The sequence below is a fragment of the Liolophura sinensis genome, chromosome 11 (assembly GCF_032854445.1).
Source record: "Liolophura sinensis isolate JHLJ2023 chromosome 11, CUHK_Ljap_v2, whole genome shotgun sequence".
In the NCBI taxonomy this organism is placed as follows: Eukaryota; Metazoa; Mollusca; class Polyplacophora; order Chitonida; family Chitonidae; genus Liolophura; species Liolophura sinensis.
The window spans coordinates 2,676,721-2,695,569 of NC_088305.1; the positions used below are offsets into that span (position 1 = coordinate 2,676,721).

At 39.1% G+C, this 18,849-nt stretch overlaps 1 protein-coding gene across 1 annotated transcript in view; it reads right to left on the reverse strand.

The window, feature by feature from the left end:
- The window catches only part of LOC135477496 (unconventional myosin-Id-like), a 48,435-nt gene that overhangs the window by 19,162 nt on the left and 10,424 nt on the right, over positions 1-18,849 (reverse strand). The window contains 7 exon segments of the mRNA XM_064757617.1: positions 81-290; positions 1,590-1,709; positions 3,661-3,756; positions 4,374-4,427; positions 5,665-5,830; positions 6,642-6,735; positions 7,333-7,541. Of these exon segments, the coding sequence (XP_064613687.1) occupies positions 81-290; positions 1,590-1,709; positions 3,661-3,756; positions 4,374-4,427; positions 5,665-5,830; positions 6,642-6,735; positions 7,333-7,541 (949 nt within the window).

An 18,849-nucleotide genomic window follows, 5' to 3' on the forward strand; every position in this document is an offset into this window, starting at 1 on the left:
TTCAAAAGGATTTACATTTAATTAAGAATTTCATTGTACAGGTAAGTGAAAAACTATGCATGTCAGTTCTATATGCCTACCTTTGCAAATGCATCTCTTGCATAGTAGGCTTCTGGAATGGTTAAAGTTTTGTTTACAACATCCCCGCCTGCTGCGACAACGCGAGAGCACAGTGCCACCTGCAGGTCATCTGCGTTCACAGACAACAACTCAGTGATATAGTCTAACTCCGCCTTGCTTTTTGTCTCCGCAGCCTCCCGATCCTCCGGACACTCGAAATGAATGTTACCCTGCAAGACAATGTTCAGAATAACATGTGTACACGTCTGCTTGGGTTTAACGTTGTACTTAACAATTTGTCAGTCATTAGGTGTTTCGGTTGCATGACCTACTTCTGGCAGCCATATTGGAGTACTGCCCATGTTGACAAAACTCCAATATGGCTGACTAGCTATTGTTCTGCAAGGGTGATGATGTCATGTGCAACCCCTCCATACTGTGTATTCTTGTAGCAGGGCGAGTTTATGCTATCAAAGTGCTGCCCCCACGGAAGTATCATGCCTAAAACATCAGAAATGACCCCCCACCCAGTCACATTTACTGATACCGTGCCAAAAAGTCCTGTTTCCTTGCTCTAACCTCTCGGTGCTGAGCACCAAGCCAGGCAGCTGTAAGAACCAATTTTGAAGCATGTTTACAATGAACATTTTGCAAAAAAGAAGCACATGTATGCGAGCTATCTATTAAGGCAAGCTTTTGCTGGCTTCCGCTCTGGTCATACTTGGAAAAGTATGCTAGCATAAGGCCAGCAACCTGCAAATGGTCATGGGTTTCCCCCGGGCATTCGTCCCACCATCTGATAATTCTGGCCTCCATTGTACAAGTGAAATACATTTGAGTACATTTGAGTGTTGATGTGCAAAGCCACCTTGGAATAGCAGACAGGAATACGGTAACGCACATACAGTGTAGATCTTCATACAGACAAGTTTTGTCAAATGTTTGTCCCACGAGAAACAGATGGGAGACACAGATGGAAATATGAAAAGACGGACAGAAACTACTTTATATTGCAGAGGCATAAAACAATATATATATTACTCCAGCCAGCCAATAAACACTGGATTTGTTTCGTTTCTTGGGATTTATCATTACATTCAACACTATATCGAAACAATTTCTCCTTGGAGTTGACTGAATCCAATTATAAAAACGATCTATAGTGCCGCCTCATTCTAACACCATGCTGATGACACCAGCAGTGATGCTTCAACCGGCACTTAAAATATCGCTTATCCAGTGTCCTATGCAAAGATGTGCACACAATACAAAGTTACCAACTTCAGCAAAAAGCACTATTTGAATTTGAACCCTAAGTTGACCTGCGACTGAGAGGGCTTGAGCGTAAAGTATGGCTAATAAACAAGTTGAAAACCAAAATTAACAGCACCATGAAAAAGATCTGAAAAACAGTATTGCTGTACCTCACTGACAAATTACCATGATCAGTGGCTATCATTATGAGGCGAGCTGCTTTCTAGTGTGTACGAAACACTCAAATCAGGTAAGCCTGTCTGGATAACACTCACCAGGTGCATCACCGCGGCAACAATCTTCCACAGTGTCTCTGCGTGTTTGAAGGCAAATCCCACAGCTTTCAGAGCATCCATCACATTGCGGTAGTCGTTCTTGTCATTGATGGAGTCCACCTTAAAACACAACAGCAAATAATCATGGTTCAATCTGAGGAACTTAGAAACTTGGACGGACGGATTGCCTGAGCAACCTTGGCAGTCATCCTGAAGCAGATTTGTGATCACAGTGTTGAGGTTATAGAGCTGGTCAGAACAAAGCCATCTTTAAGGCATCATGGCAGCTTGCACAGCTGCCATTACCCTGCCATAGTGGTTACATGCAGATGACGACGAGGAGTCATTAGGTGTGTGTAAATATACTGTGTCTTCTTGTGGCAGGGCAAGTTCATGCCGCCAAAGTGCTGCTGCCACTGAAGTATCATGTCAAAGACACCAGACAGGAGACCTCACCCTGTCACATATACTGACACCAGGTCTTGTTTCTTCACTCTAACCTCCCAAGGTGAATGCCAAGCGAGGCAGTAACAAGCACCATGTTTAAAGTCTTTGGTATGACCCGACGGGTGAGTGAGTGCCTAAGGTTCAACATCATACTTAACAATTTTTCAGTGCAACCAGTCATTGCACTATCCCCTTAATGCTGAACGCCAAGTGAGGAAGCTACAACTTCCTCTTTTACGGTCTTAGGTGTGACCCGATCCAGGATTGACCCTGAATCTACCGCCCTTGAAGCGGACGTTCTACTAACCGAGCTATCAGGGCTGGTCGGGTTGCAAACGAGAAGACAGCACAAAGACACAGGTCAGACTACGGTATACACACTGAGGACTTGCGCTGGTTTGTGGACCATGTTTGTATGACTTTCCACAAATGCCCACACCCTGTAGGCAGGGTATTCATTAGAAGACAGGGTCCAGCCTCCCACAACAACTATCGTAACTATCGGAGCAGGTAACCACCTTCAATGACCACCATTCCTACTTTACTTCTTTTAATTCTCTGTCAAGAAGCTTACAACTTTGCCCGGGTAGCCTTCAACCCAAAGGGATAATGACCCTCTGAAGAAGCTGTGTCTACTCACCTTGTGATCCCCACCCTGCTTGATGTAGTGATAGTTTTTGGGGCCTCTCTGTACACCCAGCCACACTAGTGTGGATACTCACCTTGTGATCCCCACCCTGCTTGATGTAGTGATAGTTTTTGGGGCCTCTCTGTACACCCAGCCACACTAGTGTGGATACTCACCTTATGATCCCCACCCTGCTTGATGTAGTGATAGTTTTTGGGGCCTCTCTGTACACTCAGCCACACTAGTGTGGATACTCACCTTATGATCCCCACCCTGCTTGATGTAGTGATAGTTTTTGGGGCCTTTCTGTACACCCAGCCACACTAGTGTGGATACTCACCTTGTGATCCCCACCCTGCTTGATATAGTGATAGTTTTTGGGGCCTCTCTGTACACTCAGCCACACTAATGTGGATACTCACCTTGTGATCCCCACCCTGCTTGATATAGTGATAGTTTTTGGGGCCTCTCTGTACACTCAGCCACACTAGTGTGGATACTCACCTTATGATCCCCACCCTGCTTGATGTAGTGATAGTTTTTGGGGCCTCTCTGTACACCCAGCCACGCTAGTGTGGATACTCACCTTGTGATCCCCACCCTGCTTGATGTAGTGATAGTTTTTGGGGCCTCTCTGTACACCCAGCCACACTAGTGTGGATACTCACCTTATGATCCCCACCCTGCTTGATATAGTGATAGTTTTTGGGGCCTCTCTGTACACCCAGCCACACAAGTGTGGATACTGACCTTATGATCCCCACCCTGCTTGATATAGTGATAGTTTTTGGGGCCTCTCTGTACACCCAGCCACACTAGTGTGGATACTCACCTTGTGATCCCCACCCTGCTTGATATAGTGATAGTTTTTGGGGCCTCTCTGTACACTCAGCCACACTAATGTGAATACTCACCTTGTGATCCCCACCCTGCTTGATATAGTGATAGTTTTTGGGGCCTCTCTGTACACCCAGCCACACTAGTGTGGATACTCACCTTGTGATCCCCACCCTGCTTGATATAGTGATAGTTTTTGGGGCCTCTCTGTAGATGCAGCTCTGTCAATTTCTGCTCTGTAGCACCACTCAGCAACTGGGTAAACAGCAGAGAATTAAGGAATGATACATGTAAACACATCTGTCAAGAAATCTCAATGATTTTAAATAACAATAATATTTTCTTAGGGAGATCAATTAGTTTAATACAAAACCAATAATCACACATTTACACAAACAGCTATTTTAATGTATATATGCAACACAAATGATCCTGATAAAAAGGTATCACTGCCTATATAAAATATACCAGAATTTCTCAACATTTTCGCATATGAAAGAGCAACTTTCAGTGCAATTTATGCACATTTACAATTTGATTTTGGAGACAAAACTAGATTCGTTGGATTGGCCATTTTCAGGGTTTCACAAAGAGTATAATTTTATTAGTCTATACAAAATAATGCCTTCAGAATATGCTTGAATGAACATCTAACAAACATGCGAAAAGAATTACAGTATTGTCATGGAGACTTTCGCACTTAATGAACCGAGACATGTTTTGACACGAATAAATAATAAAGCCGAGATGCTGTCTGTTTTTACATGTACATGGACAAAAGCCTGTCAAATTTATACCAGTGACACAAGCAGAGGGAAAAAATATTTGTTTTTTTTTTAATACCACAAAAATAAACAAAAATAAAAATTCACCTGGTAAAAAGAATGAAAGTTCCTCTCTCCAGATTGCTGATAAACAACGCGGGACTGAAAACGAGAAGAAAAAAATTAGAAACAAAACAAAATGCATCAAACACTTCAATTGTCATCATCCTTTTTATTCTGTCAGTAATTTTTTTTTGGAACTGAAGACATTTATTTTAATCAGGAGTCGTACAATGAACCAGGTATGGCACAGACTTCAGCGGGTAGGTATTACTTGGTTAATACCACACTTCACCCAATGGTAATATTTCCCTAATAGTTTTCTGCTTTTAAATAGATTTGCATTATTTTTTAACCTGTAAAAATACACTTCATCATAAATCACTGCATTTCACCTAAAGTTACACATTTTTCAACTGACACATATTGCTTGATTCTGATAACTTCATCCACCTTAATACATGGCCACTTAGAAGGTTTTTGTTTTAAATTTTGAGGAATTCCTTATCAGACAAACTTCAATACTTGCATCAAGAGTATCATTTTAAGACCTCTATGTGCTTGTGAAAGAACATTTTGACACAAACTAGAGGTGAAATACAGTATATTCAGTCCTGTATTTTATGCCCGTTGACAGGATTTTGAGTAGCACAGCTAAAAGGTCATATTTGAAGTTTTAAAAAAAAGTTTTCAGTTTGAAAACATTTAATACCAAACTGAGCATAAAACATGCTTGACGTCATTATAAAAAATAGATAATCTTGTTATGGGTTGATTAGACTTCTTAAGATCAGCAAATTGCTTATTTAATAATGTTTGTGAGATCAACATGGAATATTCGTCGAACACAAATATTTTGAAGTCTAACACTACCTAACCATAATATAGTAAGCTGTTTGAGCAAAACACTTTAGCTTAAAGGGATACAGAATCGTTTCTGATTGGCTGTGCCCAGTTGTTCGAAAGTGTATTCACTAATACTGGTATTAAGTCACATTTCATATTTAAATTCAAATTTAAATTTAACGCCAAAATCAGCAGCCAGTGCAGTTCTCCAAACTCAAAGCATAACAGCAGCAGTTTTAGTTCATATTTAATACACTGGTACACTTTTTTCTTATAAGCTATGTACTAAATTGAAGACTTCGCTTGAAGGTAAATATAGTATTAAGTCTTAAACCAGCTTTGAATAATGGGGCAATGATGTGAGAGATAAGCAAGTCCTGGCTATGCCCAGCCTAATTGGAAATCTCAACTAATTAGCGTCAGTTTCCTGAAGAAAGGAAAAAAAAAAGAAGTTTTGTGTAAACAGGCCCAGTTTTTAATAATCTGGACTTACCTTTTCTAACAGGTAATTGTTGATGTGACCTCCAATGGGATCCCCTTTGAAGTCAAAGTTGATGTCCATGTATTTGCCAAAACGACTGGAGTTATCATTGCGATTGGTCTTGGCATTCCCAAATGCTTCCAAAATGGCATTGGACTTAATGAGGACATCTTTCACCCTGTAATTGGGGAGAAAAGACACAAAATGATATGAGTACATTGAAATTTGCTTCTCAAACTTTGAACCTATCCTAAACCTTTAGTACCCCTTAAGATTTGTTGCCTTTAGTCACCTTAACACAAACCTGACTTCACTTTCAGAAACACCAAGAGAAATTTATTTATTTATTTGACTGGGATTTTTACACCTGGGGAAACCATCTGCAGGTTGCTGGCAGACCTTCCCACTCATGGCCAGAAAGGAACCCAGCATGAGCTGAACACAGTAACCGCAATGGTGAGAGGCTCCTGTGTCACTCTTCAAGATGCCTGTAGCAATATCGGAATTTGAGGATTACCATATTAGCCTACTGTAGGTTACACCAAAATAAATTTTCAATATCAGAGGAGGGTTTAAAAAATAATATTAAAGCTTGGAAATCATCTCATTTGTATACAATCCAAGCCATTTTTCCAGCTGAAGACATATTTACACGATCACAATCCTTAAAAACAGGAAAACGTCACCAAATAATCCAGATAGGATAACCTAAAAAGGTGAGCATTTTCAGTGTGATATTTTTTATTCAGTTTTGGGGGAATTTTCAGTGTCAGCTCGCTCCTAAAACTGGTGTAGCCTAACAACAAATATTAACCATGACTAACGCTGACCAAGTTAATATACCTTTCCAATTACTGTGTACTGTTGTTGTAAAAATAGCAAATGTGACCCCAAAATGAAAAATAACTGTTTTATTCATTTCTTTATTGGACTAGCACAAATCCTTTGATTGTGTCCTTAATACATAGATGCCCTTAACAATCCATTACCTCTCCACTTCTTTCTGTCCACTGACGTTTGTAACAGCTGCAATATATCTCATGATGATCTTGGAGGCCTCTGTCTTACCTGAGCCACTTTCACCTGGAGCAAACAGGTGAGAACAGGTAAATCACAGATAAAACATGTCCATCAATAACAGTATATCTTTCCTTTACATATTACGGTATCCACACTATATGTTGAGGTATCAGTGCACTGTGACTGACAAAATTTGTCTTGTGTCAAATAGTTTTGCTCTTTTCATGACTTTCAAATTTTGGAAGTAAGAGAACATACAGGTAAATACACATGTGTATATTGACAGGAATAGTCATAAAAGGTACGTATATGTTTCACTCATGATGAAATATTACATAAACCAGGAAAATATGAATTCTCTTACAACTTAAACGAAGAACTTTTGTAAAACAGAAATGACAATTCAGGGGAGATAACTCCACCACCCTTCTCCCTCCAGCATTAATACAGGAATAAATCTATGTACATGTATTGCACTTCACTTGTTCACATATGTCTTCATACTGACTCAAAGCTAGAGACTGTTGTCTGTTCTTTTGTCTTGCTACTCAATTTTACATTCTTCAATGATTTTGAAATACAAAGATGTTTTTTGCACTTCCTTGCCAAGGCCTAACCCTGAAAACAGACGCTAAGCCATGACTAGCGTAACATACAGACCTGATATCACAATGCAGGTATCTCGAGACTGCCTCTTCATGGTTTTGTACGCACTGTCGGCGAGGGCGAATATGTGCGGGGGTCTCTCGTAGATCTCCCTCCCCCGGTACATGTTAACATAGTCCTGGCCATAGATGTCCAGTGTCTTGTACGGGTTGATGGACACAACCACTTCTCCTATATACGTGTAGATTCGGCCCTTGGAAAATCTACACAATAAAAACCAACAACAACAACTTTTTTATTCATGTACATTTACTTACATGTTTTTCCAAATAGTTCCAGATTAAGTGGTCTAAGAGTCAATTTTTCATAGCAAAATTTAGGCAAAATACAGTATTCAGGAGATGCTGTGTATCAATGGATGATAAACATATCTTCCCTGTCCCTTAAAAGACATATGATATCAAAAATAGTACTGACAGAACGACAGACTTAAACAGAGCTACTTGTACTTAATTGTAGAGCCACAGGACATGTACATAAAGCATGCATGTAGATAGTCAATAAGCCAACGCTCCGCCATGACTAATGCACATGTAGTTGCTCAGTTTGCCTTATGGTGAGAGTTACATGTATTCTGACCTTAGAAAAGCATCTTCAGGTTTGTTTGGAAAGTAGGACTATACAGCCTACTTCAAAAGTGTCAGTTTCAGCACCAAAAGTAATATATCATGACATTTGTATTTACCTTTAAAAAAGGAATTTTTTGGCCTCAAATTTTAGATAATTTACTGTAGTTCTCCAAATATTTCTGATTGAGCATTTCTTTATCATTTACCTATATCACTACAAACCCCACAATATCTGGTGAGCGCAAGCATACTCCCTCCCAGAGTTACTTCCCCCTTGATTCTAACATTATCCAGCTGTACTATTTCTACATACAAAAGGCTGTGTTAGAAGGCATCAGGGAGGATACCCGTAGCTTTGAAGTACTTACACTAAGACAAGTTAACTACAACAGCATGCATTCTTGCTGACTAATTTTCTTGGAGCTTTAGCAAATTGCACAAGTACAATAGAATATTTGTAAGTGGAAGATGTAAACCACATGCATGCCTCTCTCACCTAAAATGGTAAACTCTCCAACCATGGCATGCACACATTTAGACATAGCAGATCAATTCAGGAGTAGAGGAGTTTTGACGTCAACACCAGAGATGAAAGAAATGTTACTGTATCATGTGACCGGTCAATGTTAGACAAATATTTTAAACCCCATCACTGCATGTACAGGTATAACATAGGCTTCTGAACACGTTTCACAGTGAACTAAGGTTAACAAACATTGTCTAACATTTTTCACAAGTCACATGATACAGAGGGAATAATTTTACCTTTAACAACAAAAGAGTTTGAACTCAAACTCCCCTATTGCCACAACTGTGAAAGGTGGACCAGTAAATAAAGAAATAAATAAATCGTAATTGGATTACAACCAGGGAAATGGTTACTGTATTACTAGGAAGGAGGTTTTATTGAAAATGCAAATAACTGTCACCAGTCTGTGAGTTAATACCCTGTAAAATTACAATTACAAACTGTATTACCATGTAATTAGGTTACTATGTAATTAGGTAACCATGTAATTAGGTTACCATGTAATTAGGTTACTATGTACATATAGTGCACATGTTTTATGAGGTGTCTGTTTACATGTACATGCACAAATACAGCAGAATCCTAGTTCTGTCTGAGTTATCCCCCCTAGCCAATCACCTAAGGTTATTTTCTGATGCAGATCTAGATGTAATGCCATCCAGGTACTTAACAACTAGTTGACCCTCTGCCCCAATCTGTCTCAATCCCTGGTAATCCCCACCCTGGGGGAAATGCTGATGAGAGACCTTATCCCCTATAATATAAATACTGGGGCAGTGCTGACAAGCCTTAACCCAGGGCTGACAAGGATGACTGTAAAGGCCTCGACATTCACTAATCACATGAAGATCTGTTACCATAAATATTCTGGTATACCACACACACAAAAGGGACAAGAGCAGTAATAAATGAATGAACAAACTGCGCCGAATAAAGCAAATACAGCAGATAAATTGGACAGAATTTACAACAAATATCAAACGCACTGTAGCATAAATATCCAAGTACACAAATATCAAACCTTACACACACAAATCTTCCTGAGTACTGCATAAAACACCAATGAAATAAATAAATAAATAAATGTACACTGTACATAGCTGAACACAAAGAAAAAAGAAACAATGACAAACAAATACTGAGATGATTTGCAAACTGTGAATATATCCCACTGTGAATGCATGACTGTGAAATAAAATCAAGGATTTACCATAGCATCAAATTAAGATGTGACATTAAGCCATGATCATTCACTCGTGTCTGTAAGATTCACACACTATGCCCGTTTTTTCTGCCGGAAATATTCACTCCTTCAGCATTTTACATATATATAATACATGTACGTCTTTTATCTACATACATGCACTTTTTTGTTCGTTCAGGATTTTTGGCTATACAGTTGATTCAATGGGATTTATTTTTGTTCAACTATGGCTTCTCAGGAAAACAGACAGATTTGTGAATCAGTAGCATGTTATTCCTCAAACCTTCTGCATATGAAAGTGCAGCTTTCAGTGTAATTTATGCACATTTGTAATTTGATTCTGGAGACAAAACTACATTGGTGTGACTGCCCAAATTCAGGGCTTCACAAAAAGTACAGTTCAGAATAGCTTTCAGAATATGCTTACATATAAACACATTGCAAACATGAGAACGTGTGGAACAATTATGGTAAGTCAGGAATACGGATATCTATACTTGTCTCAGGCACTTCTCTCTCACACCGTAAACTGTGTGTAGAAAACTAGCGTGACCCTCTGATAATTAACCTGGTTGTCATCCTCCATTCTACGTTAAGAGAAACATGCTGCTAAGTTCTCATTGCGTAATGATACGGACGTAGTTTAAACAATTACACTTAATACATTGATTCAACCTGCTAGAAACACAACAACAAAAATCAGCTGCAAGAGAGTTTACCATAAAACAAATATACCGCCCACGTAGATATTCAATTGAAAAATTTATTTAAATTAATTAATTTATTATTGATTTGATTGTTTAATGCCACACAATTTTAACACAAACATACGATGTTAGTCAGTAGCTATCAAGTAAGCTCAAGAACTTTGTGTACTGAACATGTACTTGTTTCCATTCAAATCTGTCCTGGGTTTTGGCAACCAACCCAGAGCCTGGGGAAAACTTGCTGGACTGATTGGCCTGATAATTATTAGACCAATGAATCACTGACTCCACTGGAGGGGGAGAGTGTGGGGGTGTGCAGGAAGAGGGGGGGGGGGGGTACCGCTCATTAGTAAGGCTACCCAACCCCTATCTCAAACCTCAACAGTCCCATTATACATGTATACACACATCGCTTTACCCATCCTTAAAATATGTCCGTTGTGCGAAACATTATTGATGCATCTAAAATGTTTAACAGTCGATGAAAACACATCTCTTTTCTGCAGCCAGCTGATCGATGGCACCTATTTATTACATGTACATGAACAAATATCTGCATAAAATTTTTACGCACCAAAAATAATTTTAAAAACCTCTGGAAATTATGGTCTGAAAAAAAAAATTCACCTGAAAAAATACACTGTAATTGTTTTGTGGAATTTCCCAGTCAGAGGAAGATGTTTAAAAAAAAAACATAATTTAAAGTATTTCTGGACACAGTTCTCTCGCGTCTTTCAATTGACGCACACATTATTGTTGATTATGTAGACTTTAAACACTATGGCTGACCTTGACAACAGCAAAGAGAAATTTTTTTTTTTGGATTTTTATAATCATGAGTTTCATGAAAGCTAATGACATTTTGGGTAACACTTTTCAAAGGGTATGCTATTATAAGTACAAATTTGTTTTGTCCTAATGAAGCCTCTGTGGTATTGTCGTCAAACACTAAAGCAAATATACCATACAACATGTATGCATGGTGCAATTCACCTCAGGGCTAAATCGCCCCTTAACTCATCATTGATCATCAAACACTACACATAAATGTACCAAATCATTCTGGGCAGCAGTCCAGCTGTAGTATTAGCAGTCCCCTGGCGTGACTGATAATTACTTTTACACAGAAGGCGTTATCAGGATTCACCACATATATGTACCAAACATGTACTCTGTACTGTACACTGTTGTAATGAGCAGGGCTTGACTCAGGGCAATTTTGAAACGGTGAAAAGGGGTCTGGTGGTGAGAAGTTTGGGATACCAAATGATACCATTTTCATCATTTTGGAATATCTGCATATGTAAAAATGGTAAAACAGCTTTGAAGCCATTCAAAAGTTTGGCCAAACCATAAGTACATGTAGCCTATTCAGCTACAAGTACGCCTATTCAGCTACAATTACGAGGAGCCTATTCAGCTACAAGTATGCCTATTCAGCTACAATTACTTGCAGCCTATTCACCTACAAGTAGCCTATTCAGCTACAACTACAAGTATGCCTATTCAGCTACAATTACAGGTAGCCTATTTACAAATGGTTAAGATTCAGTTACAAGTACGCCTATTCAGCTCCAATTACAAGTAACCTATTCCGCTAAAAGTAGGCTTATTCAGCTACAAGTATGCCTATTCAGCTACAATTACTTGCAGCCTATTCTGCTACAATTAAAAGTAGCCTATTCAGCTACAACTACAAGTAGCCTATTTACAAATGGTTACAGATTCAGTTACAAGTATGCCTATTCAGCTACGATTACAAGTATCCTATTCAGCTACAAGTAGGCCTATTCAGCTACAATTACTTGCAGCCTATTCTGCTACAATTAAAAGTAGCCTATTCAGCTACAACTACAAGTAGCCCATTTACAAATGGTTACAGATTCAGTTACAAGTATGCCTATTCAGCTACAATTACAAGTAGCTGATTCAGATACAATTACTTGAAGCCTATTCTGCTACAATTACAAGTAGCCTATTCAGCTACAACTACAAGTAGCCTATTTACAAATGGTTACAGATTCAGTTACAAGTATGCCTATTCAGCTACAATTACAAGTAGCTGATTCAGCTACAATTACTTGAAGCCTGTTCTGCTACAATTACAAGTAGCCTATTCAGCTACAACTACAAGTAGCCTATTTACAAATGGTTACAGATTCAGTTACAAGCATGCCTATTCAGCTACAACTACAAGTAGCTGATTCAGCTACAATTACTTGAGGCCTATTCTGCTACAATTACAAGCAGCCTATTCAGCTACAATTACAAGTAGCTGATTCAGCTACAAGTACATTGTAGATCAAGTCCTGAAGAAGGATGAATACTATAAAAGCTTGAGCCTTCTACAAGTCTAACAATATATATTTTCTAAAGCCTTAATTGCTTTTTACTACCAAGCATATACATATACTAATGAAGATGCAGATCCAATAAGAAAAGGGCCCAGGGTCCACAAGAGATACATGTACAAAAATGTACACCATACTGGTGGATGTGAGCGTCAAACATTTTGAAAGTACTATGGGGTGTTGAGAAATAATCTGCATGGTTTTATGAAGTTTGCATCTTTAATAACACAAACAATTTTTTGGCATCATTTTCATAACTCTACGCATCAATTCCTCTGAAAAAAGGACTTTGAGGTAGAAAAGGTAGATGATTTATAGTATTAATGATGACCCTGTGTACACGGTATCTCCATGTACATCCAAATCGGTGAGAAGCTGCTACATGTAGCTTTGCCATGGGTCAGCGAAATCAACAAAACTGCTGCATAAACTTCACAAGTAAATATATCACAGTAAATCTACAGGTCCTTTTATCTGGTGGCAATATTTCCCTGTCAGATTATTCTGTTTACAGTTCCAAGAAGAGAGTTCCCATCCAATATAATTAGAGGTCATTTGAGTGACAAGATAATTATGAATCAATACTTTTTAGTTCAGAGATCCAATCCACCATTACAGCACGATATACAGCAGGTTTTATCCACAATCCACCATTACAGCATGATATACAGCAGGTTTTATCAACAATCCACCATTACAGCATGAAATACAGCAGGTTTTATCCACAATCCACCATTACAGCACGATATACAGCAGGTTTTATCAACAATCCACCATTACAGCATGAAATACAGCAGGTTTTATCCACAATCCACCATTACAGCATGATATACAGCAGGTTTTATCAACAATCCACCACTACAGCATGATATACAGCAGGTTTTATCAACAATCCACCATTACAGCATGATATACAGCAGGTTTTATCCACAATCCACCATTACAGCATGATATACAGCAGGTTTTATCCACAATCCACAATTACAGCATGATATACAGCAGGTTTTATCAACAATCCACCATTACAGCATGAAATACAGCAGGTTTTATCCACAATCCACCATTACAGCATGAAATACAGCAGGTTTTATCCACAATCCACCATTACAGCACAATATACAGCAGGTTTTATCCACAATCCACCATTACAGCATGAAATACAGCAGGTTTTATCAACAATCCACCATTACAGCATGATATACAGCAGGTTTTATCCACAATCCACCATTACAGCACAATATACAGCAGGTTTTATCCACAATCCACAATTACAGCATGATATACAGCAGGTTTTATCAACAATCCACCATTACAGCATGAAATACAGCAGGTTTTATCCACAATCCACCATTACAGCATGATATACAGCAGGTTTTATCCACAATCCACCATTACAGCATGATATACAGCAGGTTTTATCCACAATCCACCATTACAGCATGAAATACAGCAGGTTTTATCCACAATCCACCATTACAGCACGATATACAGCAGGTTTTATCAACAATCCACCATTACAGCATGAAATACAGCAGGTTTTATCCACAATCCACCATTACAGCACGATATACAGCAGGTTTTATCAACAATCCACCATTACAGCATGAAATACAGCAGGTTTTATCCACAATCCACCATTACAGCACGAAATACAGCAGGTTTTATCCACAATCCACCATTACAGCACGAAATACAGCAGGTTTTATCAACAATCCACCATTACAGCATGAAATACAGCAGGTTTTATTCACAATCCACCATTACAGCATGATATACAGCAGGTTTTATCAACAATCCACCATTACAGCATGATATACAGCAGGTTTTATCCACAATCCACCACTACAGCATGATATACAGCAGGTTTTATCCACAATCCACCATTACAGCATGATATACAGCAGGTTTTATCAACAATCCACCATTACAGCATGAAATACAGCAGGTTTTATCCACAATCCACCATTACAGCACGATATACAGCAGGTTTTATCAACAATCCACCATTACAGCATGAAATACAGCAGGTTTTATCAACAATCCACCATTACAGCATGATATACAGCAGGTTTTATCCACAATCCACCATTACAGCATGAAATACAGCAGGTTTTATCCACAATCCACCATTACAGCACGATATACAGCAGGTTTTATCCACAATCCACCATTACAGCACGATACACAGCAGGTTTTATCCACAATCCACCACTACAGCATGATATACAGCAGGTTTTATCCACAATCCACAATTACAGCATGATATACAGCAGGTTTTATGCACAATCCACCATTACAGCACGATATACAGCAGGTTTTATCAACAATCCACCATTACAGCATGAAATACAGCAGGTTTTATCCACAATCCACCATTACAGCACGATATACAACAGGTTTTATCAACAATCCACCATTACAGCATGAAATACAGCAGGTTTTATCCACAATCCACCATTACAGCATGATATACAGCAGGTTTTATCAACAATCCACCATTACAGCACGATATACAGCAGGTTTTATCCACAATCCAAGATTACAGCATGAAATACAGCAGGTTTTATCAACAATCCACCATTACAGCACGATATACAGCAGGTTTTATCCACAATCCACCATTACAGCATGAAATACAGCAGGTTTTATCAACAATCCACCATTACAGCATGAAATACAGCAGGTTTTATCCACAATCCACCATTACAACATGATATACAGCAGGTTTTATCAACAATCCACCATCACAGCATGATATACAGCAGGTTTTATCAACAATCCACCATTACAGCACGATATACAGCAGGTTTTATCCACAATCCACCATTACAGCATGAAATACAGCAGGTTTTATCAACAATCCACCATTACAGCAGGTTTTATCCACAATCCACCATTACAGCATGATATACAGAAGGTTTTATCCACAATCCACCATTACAGCATGAAATACAGCAGGTTTTATCCACAATCCACCATTACAGCACGATATACAGCAGGTTTTATCAACAATCCACCATTACAGCATGAAATACAGCAGGTTTTATCCACAATCCACCATTACAGCACGATATACAGCAGGTTTTATCAACAATCCACCATTACAGCATGATATACAGCAGGTTTTATCAACAATCCACCATTACAGCACGATATACAGCAGGTTTTATCCACAATCCACCATTACAGCATGATATACAGCAGGTTTTATCAACAATCCACCATTACAGCATGATATACAGCAGGTTTTATCCACAATCCACCATTACAGCATGATATACAGCAGGTTTTATCCACAATCCACCATTACAGCACGATATACAGCAGGTTTTATCAGAGCTAAATCGATCACCTCATGCGTGAATGTCCAGATTCATGGGCCTCGTATCCAAACAGTCCATATCAGGATCTATGTAACACTTTGCCTAAAGTGTTGAAAAAGGCAAGGTACATTGTACACAAATACGAATCTAGAACTAGGGTGAAAAACAAGGGTTTCGGGGTAAATCTGAAACTGGCGAAACAAAGCACAATCACTAAATGTATCACTTTTACAGGACAAAATTGTGAATGATGGAGAGCACTTTTAGCAAACATGTAAGACCAGGCTAACAACACTACAAGGACTGTCTACGGCTTTCTGTTGGCACCATGGAATCAAGAAAAAAAAATCTTAAAAAAAATTATTTATTTATTTTATTTTATTTATCAGGCCCACACAAGCGGGCTCGCATCAACCACTTATTTTCAGGAACATCCCACAAACAGTGACAGCAAGAGGCACTGTCCATGCAAAGATAATAACATACACGTAGGCCTACTGTGTTTAACATTTTCATCTATTTATTTCATTCGTGTTTTACATCGTACTCAAGGATATTGCAGATATGATGGCAGCCACCATTATGGTGAGAAGAAATTGGGTAGAGAACCAAGAGAAATTCACAACCATCCGCTGGTTGCGGGCAGACCTACCCACGTTTCACCCAAAATTCCCCAAGTACATGTACACTTACATGTATATTGTGTGTGTCAAGGGCAAGTCTGCGTGGCCTGGCATAGCACAATGACTCAAGAGCCCCTCGTCTTAACGCACTTGCATGTCTCGCGTCGTACATGTACGTGGGAAGGTCTACCTGGGCATGCTCATGGGTTTTCCTCGGGTAAAATTTCCTTTCACCATAGTGCTGTCTGCTGTCACATGAAATATCCTTGAGTGCAGCATAAAACACCAATAATTAACTACACTAAATAATTAAGTAAATCAAAGGTATTCTGTGCAGCCACTACTCCTCTGAGCATGAAGGTTACATATACATTCTGAGATCTCTTTTTTTCTGAAGCGTGAGTGCGTCATTTATTTATTAGTTTTTTTTACGTCGTACTCAAAAATACATGTATTTCACCAATATGATGGCAGCCAGAGCCTGGGGGGAAACCACAGCCCTTCACGCAGGTTGGTGTTTGACATACACGCACATGCATATACAGTGTGTACGTCAAAACATTATTGCTCTGATGCAATTAAGATGAGTATGATTACCTGGCTATTGTTGATCGTCCACATGTAATTACAGGTAATGAATCATGCCCACCTGAGAACAACCAGGCTGTTGTAATGCACAGGTAACAAAATCAATTCAATGTGGTGACGTGTCCATGGAACAAAAACAACATCCAGGCGCGCCACCATATCTGATTAATTACAGACGTGTACAATAAAGGGCAAGTATCAATTTTTTTTCACCTGCAAAATGACTCTTTCATGGTTGTCATTCATATCTACTTTTGGGAGCTAAATGAATTACACTTCATTTACAGGTACATGTACACTGCATGAATTAAACAAAAGTGTCAATGACACTAGATAGACTACATGGATCCAAACTTATAAACTTTTGTTCCGATGATGTTCTACAACAAAATTAAAGAAAACATGTGAGTTCACCAGCCTAATTAGTAACTGCCTTTAAATACACTTTTTGCAATTTTTGGTACTTAAATGTACCAATTGGTTACTTGGAAAATAAAGTGGTAGACTGTTGTTGCACTAAGTGTCGACGTACAGTGTAATAGGTAAGGCATACATGTACACGTACAGCCTGCAAATGCTGCGACTGACCCAAAATTGCACACTTTTGTCTTTAAAAAGGTGCTCTGAGTTTGGTTGGAAGGTTAATTTTTAGCGTACTGAAAAATGTTTCAACAGCAAAAGTACCATTTGTTGACTTAATATTCATCAAAAAATTGCTCTTCTGGGCGATGAAAAACATGCACCATAGTTTTAATACTAGAAACAGATAACTGTTCCCATCAAAGATTGTAAAGAACCTAAAGAGTGCCAACCAAGGCCCAGGCACAGAGATACCCGAAAGATGAAGCGACCTAGAAAACACACATTAACTGTCTTTGACTGCTGAATACTGTGGGGTGGGGGGTGGGGGGAGTCTCATGTCTTAGCAGCAGATGATTTCATCAGCTCCCAAATCTCTTCAGTACTGGGATTTTGGCAGCCATTATTGGCACCAGCATCTTTCCTGGCTACCAGTGATTTCCACAGACTAATAGACAGTAGCCAGTGACAGTGACTGGCAGTTCAGCCTCTACAACTGTGGGGTTACATCTGCCCGTTCACACCACATCTTAAATTTAACATCCAGGTCACTGGCCTTCAAACCAGGCTGTTAATCCGATCTTGACAGATTAAATTCCATGGATAGAACAGATAGACATGGTTCAGCAGTCAGGAATAGTCAACTGGTAGCAGTAACTGAGGTCACATTAGGATATAGGGAGAAGGAGGGAGGGGGGGAGAGGGCAGGGAGGCAGGGAGTGCTTACTATATCAGGGAAATGCTTCGCAATCAAAGAAGCCAAACAAGTACAAGTATGTATACCAAACATCCTACTTTGACATTTAAATCTGCCTCCAGAAATGCACTTTTGGGGGTTGAACTGTTTATGTTATTTACCATGAGTAGGTAATATTACCAGGTCCAATTAGGAAATTAGGATAGGCAGGACTGCTAGCTGTTACTATGAGCTGATTCATCCCTCCCCCCCCCCCCCCACCTCCTCTGGGTATTCATGCATATTAACATGCCTTACTTGTAGACCAATAGCTTCAGTAGGATGTCCAAGTGGGCTGGTGT